Genomic DNA, 10392 nt, shown 5'->3' on the forward strand with positions numbered 1-10392 from the left:
AACAGTATGTTGTTATGTGCCGTAGAGTCGGACCCGACTCATAGTGACCCCTCCTTGGGTTTCTGAGGCAGTATCACTATAGAAGTAGATTGCCCAACCTTCCTTCTGAGGAGTGGCTGGAAGGCTGCTAACTGCCAGCCTTCTGGTTAGCAATCAAGTGCCTTAGGCACTACACTACCAGAGCTCCCTAACAGTATAAAATTTCTAAAAACATTTACTTCAACATTCATAGCTGCTAAAGACCTGCTCCAGGGGGTGGCCTTTCTCTCAGTCACCTTCCTCAGTTGAGCAAGGTTTGCTGCAGTGTCCTTGTGATCTGGTGAGCAGAGTTTCTAACAAATTTTATGTAAAGCAGACCAGGGCCTTTTTAAAGCTTTTCCCACCAGTCTTTACCTGTTGCCATTGAGTTGATTCTGACTCACAACGACCCTATATGACAGAGTAGAACTGCTCCATAGGGTTTCCAAGGTTATAAATCTTTACAGAAGCAGACTGCCACTTCCTTCTGCAAAAATATGGCAAACATCACAAAATTCAAGGAAGTAAACTAAGAGATTTATTAATGTCTGACACCCTTTAGAATATCTTTCCCCGATCTTTGTAAGCTAATACTCATTGAATGTCTTTCTATATGACAACTTTTTTTTTTTTTTTTAATGTAATTTTCTCTATGTAGCCTGGTGGCACAATGGTTAAGTGCTTGGCTGCTAACTGAAAGATTGGCAGGTGGTTCAAACCTAGCCAGCAGCTCCATGGGAGAAAGACTGTTGATCTGCATCTAAAGATTACAACTTGGAAAATTCTATGGGGAAGTTCTGCTTGGTCACATGGGGTCGTTACTAGTTTAAATTGATTCAACAGCACCTATCAACAACTACAACAAATAAGAAGATAATTTTATCTTTCCTCTTTGGTCACAGATTGATCAAAATCTGTTTCTTTATTATTCATAGCTTAGAAAAGTATCTTTCAACTTAACAACTTGTTATTGGTAATGTCATGTACATTTTTAAAAGAGTTGTCAAATTTATGAAAATGTCTACTAAGTTTCTTTCATAAGTGACATGTAAAATTTGAGGAGATTTGGAGTTTTCTGGTTCAAAGATTAATCTTAAATACCCTTGGAAATCACCATGTCCATTACCTATTCTGCCGTGTGCTCTGGAATGCTAGGTCAGGTGTGACACAGTAAAGAGGAGTCAGGGAGGCCATGAAAGTCACAAGGATTATTGTTCTTTCAGTTTCCAGAGACAGGAAGGCACAGCACACCATGATGCAGGACTCTGCACCTGGGAATAAGCTAACAACAAGCTGGAGTTGTAGGAGAGGACTTATATATGGCAAGCAGGGTGGGGTTACCTAGGTTTCTTGGGCTTCCTAGGGATTGGCTATTTTGCATAGTTCCACAGGTTCAGGGGGCATAAGGGCTTTTCCTAATTGTTGGGTACCTAACTCCAGTGTCATTAGGATGGTTGCATAGTGGCCCAAGAGTGTGAGAATCTGCTAAGGGTTGTGGTTGGACAGTGAACTGCTCAAGAAGGGGAATGGACTGGCCTCTAGCCAGGGCCTCAAAACTAGATCAAGACAGTATTTCAAGAAATGGTATTGCATCTTGTCCTCATTGTAGAGGTACGTTATACATTTCATGTTATCTTTGCCAATTTTAGTACTTCACATCGTCACCAAAACATTAGCACACACTGGTATGGAGGTGAGTGGCAAAGCCACTTGTTGTAGGAAGAGTTCCAGCAGAGATTCAGGATGACTAAGGCATGGCCTCCAGATGCATGGAGGTAGTGTGTAGATGAGGCAGCTGGAGTCAGCTAGACTACAAAAGTGTGTGGGAGCTGGGTGGGAAATAGGTTGAAATGCTGGCATGTGCTAAGGATAGACTATCAAGCCTTGAAGTCAAGGATCAAAGCCCTGGTCCTGGATCTGTAAGCACATGAAGGTAAAGGAGTGTGGTGTTGGGATCATGGCAGTAGACAAGGTCAAATGAACTGGCTTTGGATCCTTGCTCTTCTCTTGACCAGCTTGTAGAACCTGCTGTCAGTACATACAGGTGATGTGGCCCATATACATATATCTCACCAGACTTACACCAGGTGGGTCCTGATTCAACTCTCCCTTTACCAGATCCCCTGATGGCCATGGCTACTCTAAGCCATCCAGTGTGAGAGGAAGAAGACAGAGTCAGAGCGGAAAGAGACAATGGCCTTTGCTGATGCAGTTAAAATCTCTCTCTTCTACAGCATTTCCAAAAACATCTGATCCCGTGAACACATTGCTAGAGTATGTGTGCAGCCCAGATGCAGAAACATCTCTAGTGTTACAGCAAACCTGCCTCTGATGCTGTACTAGCCCAGGAACATAGGCCATTACTCTTTCTTCTCACCCAGGTTGTATTGTGTCATTCTTTTCAGGAGAGTGGGCAGATGACCAGAGACATGGCCATGGTGTGTACTACTATGTCAACAATGACACCTACACAGGAGAGTGGTATTCTCACCAAAGGTTTGATTTACATCTTCAGCCTTGTACGTTTACTCATATGATAAGAGTATGATAATGATTATCCTTACATGGGAGTCCCTGGGTGATACAAACAGTTAACACACATAGCTGCACCTTGGAAGAAATGCCTGGTGATCTACACCTGGAAGATCAGCCATTGCAAACCCTATGGAGCACTGTTCTATTTTGACACATATGGGGTTGCCATGGGTCAGAGATGACTCATGCAGCTAACAACAACCATCCTAATTTGTGATTGTTTACACTTAGTAAGAAACAGAACCATGACAAAAGCCCATTTACCCACTCTGCCAGGCACTGCAGAACCTTCCGTGGTTCAAAGGAAGCCTGCTAGACAATATGATACTGAGCATGTGTGGACAGAGGGCCCTCAATGCTACACACCGTTGTCTCACCTCAGTGGAGCAGCATAAGGGCAGACACGTCTGACACCCAAGAGCTCCAAGGTGTGGGAGCATAGGAGAACCACAGCTCCTAGTAACACTGCTCCTTCCTCATGGGAACCCTCTGATGTGCAAGAAGGCTGCCTCTGTCCCGGGGTGATGCCGGTCCTTTGGGTGTGTGTCTGTTAATGTTGCTCCATGTTTGGGTGCACTGAGCAGGAGGCATCTTCAGATACAGAAACCAAACAGCATGTGAGCCTGCTCAGCTAGCCTCAGTGGAGGCTGCCCTCAAGTTACATGTCTGTGTATAAATCTCAAGGTTTTGTACTATGGTGGATCAAAATGCCAACATGCCCCTTGTCTTAACTAGGCATGGGCAAGGCACCTATTTCTATGCAGAGACGGGCAGCAAGTATGTTGGCACCTGGGTGAATGGACAGCAGGAGGGTGCAGCCGAGCTTATCCATCTGAACCACAGGTACCAGGGCAAGTTCTTGAACAAAAATGTAAGTCAATGGAAAGTGATGTTTGCCAATGAAATATACAAAGCTCCCTTCCCCCAGGTGGTGAAAATCTGCAGATGTAAAATACCTACCACTGTGGGAGCCTCTCCTGTCCCCTCCAAATAATGGGAACACCACAGCCACGCCTTCCTCTGTGAAATCCTGCTTCAGGCTCTGATACCTACAGAGAGTGGTGGGCGGGGGGAGGACTTGGCTTGTATCTCAGAAGAAATTAGGACGATCTTTCAGACATGGTCTATTATATCATTATAACACAAGGGGCATCTTAATTTCTTCCTTCCTTTTATTGGTCAGTCAGTCTGAAACCACTGAATGTTTCTTGCAGTTCAGCATGTAGATGTTTTAACTTTTTTTCCCCTTGAAGGGGTGTTTCTAGAGCCTTGTAGAGGGAGACCCATGAGTTCTTTCCTTGCATTGCAGGCCAGTGGCTTCTCCCAAGCAGTGGTAGGGCTTGGGGGTACCTGGGGAGCAGGCTTGCTTTCCAGCTCACAGTACCCACGATTGGTCACTGCCATCTGGAATACTCTGGGACTTTGCTTGCCCTTCTTGTACAGGTGCCTGGTGTGATGCTGAGAAACCTTGGATAATTCAGAATCTTTTGCATGGACATTCATGGGTTGAGGGGAAACTCCCTGAATAAAGAGTTTGTTGAGCAAATTAATAGATTAGAAGTTGACATAGGGAACATTTAACTGAATTAAATCATTTCAGACTCTTAAAATCCAGTTTTCGTTTACATGTAATTTATGTCCTAACCGTAGACTTTGTGTTTCATCTTTATGAAAACAACATATTCTTCTCAAATCTGTATAATATATATGTAATTCTCAGCAAAATTCTTATGGGAGCTTTATGAGGATGGGAAGTTGGAGGACACTAACTTGACAAAGGTTAATCTAGAAGAATTAATAAGCCTATTTACGTACAACCAAAACCTTTATAGGATTTCTTGGTTTGGAGGTTTAGGGTCATGATTTCATGGGATATCCAGTTAATTGACCTAATAACATGTTGAGTGCTTCTGTTTACCTCCTAGTTTGCTGTGTAGTGCCTGAGGTCTTAAAAGCTTGCAAGTGGCCATCCAAGCCACAACAATTAATTTCTAGTCACCTGGAGCAGCAGGAAGGAGAGTCAGTAACAGGAGGAGGATATGGAATGTGTGGCTAATTGTCTTCATGAACAACTGTAGGCTTTGCCACAAGAGTAGAAGAACTGACTGGTGTCTGGCTACCATTACTGAACATTTCGATCAAAGTTTCTATAGCAGAATCCTGATCAAAAGGGGGAAAATTCAGAACAGAATTTCAAATTCTCATAGACTTAAGACTTTCTGTAGCTAAGGAAACTGAATGAACCCCTAAAATTATTGCCCTGAGATAATCTTTAACACTTAATAAAAAAATGTCCCCTGAAGTCTTCTTAAAACCAAACAATAGTTTAGCTTAACTATTAAAAAATGTCTGCCTTAAGCATTATGCTCTTTTTAGAACTATCTATATGGGATCAAGGTGACAACAGCAAGTCAAAAGAGTAGATAGCAATCATAGAGGGCAGTGAATTTATATTAATGGAGGAGGAAGCTCAGAAAAGGAGAGAAAGTGGTTGCATAACTCAAAGAATGTAGTCAATGTCACTGAATGGTACATGTAGAAGCTATTAAATCAGTGTATATTTTTCCGTGCATATTCTCTACAACTACAAAATTGAAAGAAAAAAAAAGGGTACTAACATGGAAAGAATTGACTTGGCAGAGACTTTGATTTGGATTTTTAGTCTTCAGAACTGTGAAAAAATAAATTCCTGTTCTTTAAAGCCACCCACTTATGGTATTTGTGTTAAGTAGTCTTAAGAAACTAAGACACATATGATTGTATTTAGGTTCCACCTTAGTGCCTAAGGCGTTTGACTGCTAACCAGAAGGTAGGAGGTTCAAACCCACCAGCCACTCCATGGAAGGAAGACTGGGCAAACTACTTCCGTAAAGATTTACTGCCTCAGAAACCCAAAGTGGGTCTCTATGAGTCAGAATTGACTTGATGGCAGTGAGTTTGGTTTTCGTTTGGATAATCAAGAATAATCTTCCCTCTCAAGATCCTTAATGTAATCACATCTGCAAAGTCCTCTTTTTATTTTTTGCCATAGAAAGTAACATTCACAGATTGCAGGGATTAGGGCTTTGGTATCTTTTTTGGGGCCATTGTTCATTCTACCACGAATCTGTTCTGAAGCACATAGATTAAGATGAGTTCTAGAAAGAGTAAAGATTTAAATGGAAACAGGAAACTCCATGTAGAAGAAAATATAGGTGAATATTTGCTAGCTTTGTAATAGAGGAAGAGAACTTTTTAAACAGCAACTTAAAAGCCAAACCAAAAAAGTCTCTTAAAGATTAGAAAATGCCATAGACAAATGGTGATAGGATATTTGCAGCAGTTAATATTTAAAGATCTTCTTTTTCTTGTTGCTAGATACCGTTGAGTAGTTTTGACTATGTACAATAGAACTAAATACTGCCTCCTGCACCATCCTCATAAACATTGCTATGCTTGAGGCATTGTTGTAGCCACTATGTCAATCCAGCTTGTTGAGGGTCTTCCTCTTTTTTTTTTTTTTTTCATTTCACTTCAATACACACTTTTCTTTCTTTCTTTTTTAAATTATGATTTGGGTGAAAATTTACAGAGCAAATTCACTTTCCGTACAGCAGCTCACATTTGCTTTGTCTCATGATCCTATTTTTTTCTTCATTTATTATTCTCCTTCCCTACTGTTTTTTTTTTTTTTTTTTTTTTTTTTGATTTCACTTCAATACACACTTTTCTTTCTTTCTTTTTTAAATTATGATTTGGGTGAAAATTTACAGAGCAAATTCACTTTCCGTACAGCAGCTCACATTTGCTTTGTCTCATGACATTGACTACAATTTCCCACAATGCAACAGCTCCCCTTCCACCTCCTCCCCTTAGTTACCTCTTCCCTGTGTCCTTCCCTCCCATGCACTTCTGCTTCTTGAGCTATCTCTCTCTGCATACACAGCCCTTCTATTTTCCCATGATTGTTCTCTCCAAGGAGTGTATCTACCTAATGTAAATGTTCAGCTCATATGCCTGTCTTTTGTTTGGCTGGAAGCTACAGGAATGGGTTCAATTCCAGACCTAAAGGGCAGCTAGGGGCCATAGTCTCAGTGGTTCCATCAGGCTCTATCAGACCAGCAAACCTGGTCCCTTTCGTTTCTTTCTCTTTTTAATGATTTTGAGTTTTGTTACACATTTTTCTCCCATTCTATCCAGGATCTCCTACATAGATCCCCCTCCGAGTGTTTGATAGTGGTAGTCAGGCACCATCTAGTTCTTCTGGTCTCATAGTCATATAAGGCTGAGGATTACATGGTGTACCAGTCGCTTGGACTAATTACTTCCACAAGTCTTTGGTTTTCTTCATTCTTCTTTGCTCTGGATGGGGAGAGACCCACTGTAGCATTGAAGGGGCTGCTTATAAGCTTTTAAGATCCCAGTCACTACTTGCTGAAGTAGGATGTGAAACAATGTTTTATGTAGTATGTTATGCCAATTGAGCTTGATATCCCCTTCAACTATGGTCCCAAGTCCACAGGTCCAACTACTCACTCCCTCTGGGTAGCTGGCTGTGGCCAAGAGGTAACTACAACTTTGTCCCTTGTTAGATCTAGTATATACCTGGGAAATCTTACAGAACATACCAATATGCTTGTAGAAACATTGTCTGCCAACCCTACATATGGTCATGGGCACAATCCCTCCTGCAGAGACATACCTAATAGTTCAGCCTGTTCACCCCTATATCCATGTTTGCCTTCACAGACAACGCAGTACTGTATGTGCGGAAGGGTTCATCTTTGTTGTCTGTACCTCCCATGCAACTCTCTATGTCTTCCTTTTCCTCAGTGCCACCATGTTGATCACTCACATTTAGTACATTGCCCTTCTCTTCACCCAAATCAATACTTGTTCTACCTATTTAACAGTGTTCCCTCCCTTCCCCTCCCCCACCAGTAATGATCAAAGAAAATTTCTTTCCATATGTAAACCTTTCCTTGACTTTTTACAATAACCAACTAACACAATATTTGTCCTTCTGTGGTTGTCTTATTTCACTCAGCATAATGTCCTCCAAGTTCATCCATGTTATGTGGTGTTTTGCAGATTCTACGTTATTATTTAGGTTTGCATAGTATTCCATTGTGTGTATGTACCATAGTTTGGTTATTCATTCTTCAGTTGATGGACACCTAGGTTGTTTCCATCTTTTGGCTATTGTAAATAGTGCAGAAATGAACATGGGTGTGCATACATCTGTTCTTGTCTTGGCTCTCACTTCCTTAGGGTATATACCTAGTAATGGCATGGCTGGGTCAAATGGTATTTCTAATTCTAACTTTATAAGGAATCGCCATACTGCTTTCCACAGTGGTTGTATCATTTTACAGTCCCACCAGCAGTATAGGAGAGTCCCAATCTCTCTACATCCTTGCCAGCATCCACCATTTTCTGTCTTGTTGAACTTTGCTACTAGTGCTGGGGCAAGATGGTGTCTCGTTGTTTTGATTTGCATCTCTCTGATGGCTAATGATTGTGCGTGTTTCTTCATATGTTTGTTGGCCACCTGAATATCCTCTTTGGTGAGGTGTCTATTCATATCTTCTGCCCATTTTTCAATTGTATCTTCCTCTTTTTCAGTGACCTTCTATTTCACCCAGCATGACATCTTTCTCCAGGGACCAGTGTCTCTTAATAACATGATCAAACTAAGAGATAAAGTTTCACTATCCTCATTTATCAGGAGCATTCTGGCTGTACTTCATCCAAGACATATTCTTCTGACAGTTCACAGTATACTCAATATTCTTTGCCAACACTGTAATTCAAATACATCAGTTCTTTTTCAGTCTTCCTTATCCATTGTTCACCTTACACATGCATATGAGACTTCTGAAAAGACAATGGATTGGGTCAGGTACACCTTAGTCTTCAAAGTGACATCTTTGCACCTTAACACTTTAAAGAGGTCTTTTGTAGCAGATTTGCCCAATGCAATATGTCATTTGATTTCTTGACAGCTGCTTCTGTGGGCATTGATTATAGAACCCCAAGTAAAATGAAATTCTTGAAAGCTTCAATCTTTTCTTCATTTATCATGATGTTGTTTACTGGTCCAGTTGTCAAGATTTTTGTTATCTTTATGTTGAGATATAATCCATACTGAAGACTGTAGTCTTTGGTCTTCATCAGTAAGTGCTTCAAGTCTTCTTCACTCTCAACAAGCATGTTTGTGTCATCTGCATATCACAGGTTGTTAATAAGTCTTCCTCCAGTTCTGATGCCACATTCTCCTTCATATAGTCTAGCTTCTTGGATTATTTGCTCAGCATACAGATTGAATAAGTATGGTAAAAGGGTACAACCCTGATGCATACCTTTCCTGATTTTAAACCATATATAGTTTCACCAGAACCATGTGGCTCTGTTTGAACTACTGCCTCTTGGTCTATGTACATTCCTCATGAGCACAATTAACTATTCTGGAATTCCCACTCTTTGCAATGTTATCCATAACTTATGATCCGCACAGTTGAATGCCTTTGCATAGTCAATAAAGTACAGGTAAACATCTTTCTGTATTCTTTGCTTTTAACCAAAGTCCATTTGACATCAGCAATGATATCTTTATGTTCCACATCCTCTTCTGATCTGGCCTGAATTCCTGGCAGTTCCCGGCTTATGTACTGCTGCAACTGCTTTATAATTATCTTAGCAAAATTTGCTTGTGTGTGATATTAATAATATCATTCAATAATTTCCACATTCTGTTGGATAACTTTGCTTTGAATTAGACACAGATATGGATCTGTTCCAGACAGTTGGCCTGATAGCTGTCTTCCAGATTTTTCGGCATTAATGAGTGAGCGCTTCCAGTGTTGCATCCATTTGTTGAAACATCTCAGTGGGTATTCCATCAATTCCTGGAGCCTTGTGTTTCACCAGTTCCTTCATTGCAGCTTGGACTTCTTCCTCCAGTATCATCAGTTCTTGATCATATGAGTGGAAAATGACCAATTCCTTTTGGTATAGTGATCTGTGTATCCTTTCTATCCTCTTTTGATGCTTCCTGCATCATTCAAAATTTTGCCCATAGAATCACTTAGTATTGCAATTCAAGGCTTGAATTTTTTCTTTAGTTCTTTCAGCTTGAGAAATGCCCAATGTGTTTTTCCCCTTTGATTTTCTAAGTCCAGGTCTTTGCACATTTCATTATAATACTTTAGTTTGTCTTTTCAAGCCACTCTTTGAAATCTTCTCTTCAGCTCTTTGTTTCTTCCATTCCCTTTAGCTACTCTCTGTTCAAGAGCAAGCTTCAGTGCCTTTTCTGACAGCCATTTTGGTCTTTTCTTTCTTTCATTTTTAATGACATTTTGCTTTCTTCATGTGTGATGTCTTTGATGTTACCCACAATTTGTCTGGTCTTCTATCATTGCTGTTCAATGCATCAAATGTGTTCTTCAGATGATCACTGAATTGAGAAGGGATATATTTAAGGTTGTATTTTGGCTCTCATGGACTTGTTTTAATTTTCTTCAGCTTCCACTTGAACTTGCATATGAGCAATTGATGGTCTATTCTGCATATGGCCACTGATCTTGTTCTGACTGATGACATTAGCAATTAGCTTCTCCATTGTCTCTTTCCCCGGATGTAGTCAGTTTGATTCCCGTGTATTCCATATGGTGAGGTCCAGGTGTATAGTCAGCATTTACGTTGTTGAAAAAGGTTGCAATGAATAAGTTGTTGGTCTTGCAAAATTCTCTCATGCAATCTCCGGCGTCATTTCTATCACTAAGGCTGTATTTTTCAACTACGGATGCATCTTCTTTGTTTCCAGCTTTCTTATTCTGTTGGTGTTATGAACCATCGAGT

The 10392-nt window shown here is 40.7% G+C and overlaps 1 protein-coding gene across 1 annotated transcript in view; it reads left to right on the forward strand.

Annotated features, from left to right (window-relative positions):
- Positions 1 to 10392, forward strand: part of RSPH1 (radial spoke head component 1) — a 30155-nt gene that overhangs the window by 5880 nt on the left and 13883 nt on the right. Inside the window, exons 4-5 of the mRNA XM_007947272.2 lie at positions 2424 to 2514; positions 3289 to 3424. Coding sequence (XP_007945463.1) covers positions 2424 to 2514; positions 3289 to 3424 — 227 coding nt within the window. The remainder of the gene's footprint in view (positions 1 to 2423; positions 2515 to 3288; positions 3425 to 10392) is intronic.

This window comes from Orycteropus afer, unplaced genomic scaffold (genome assembly GCF_000298275.1).
Source record: "Orycteropus afer afer isolate SDZICR_OR568_19922 unplaced genomic scaffold, OryAfe1.0 scaffold00179, whole genome shotgun sequence".
Classification (NCBI taxonomy): Eukaryota; Metazoa; Chordata; class Mammalia; order Tubulidentata; family Orycteropodidae; genus Orycteropus; species Orycteropus afer.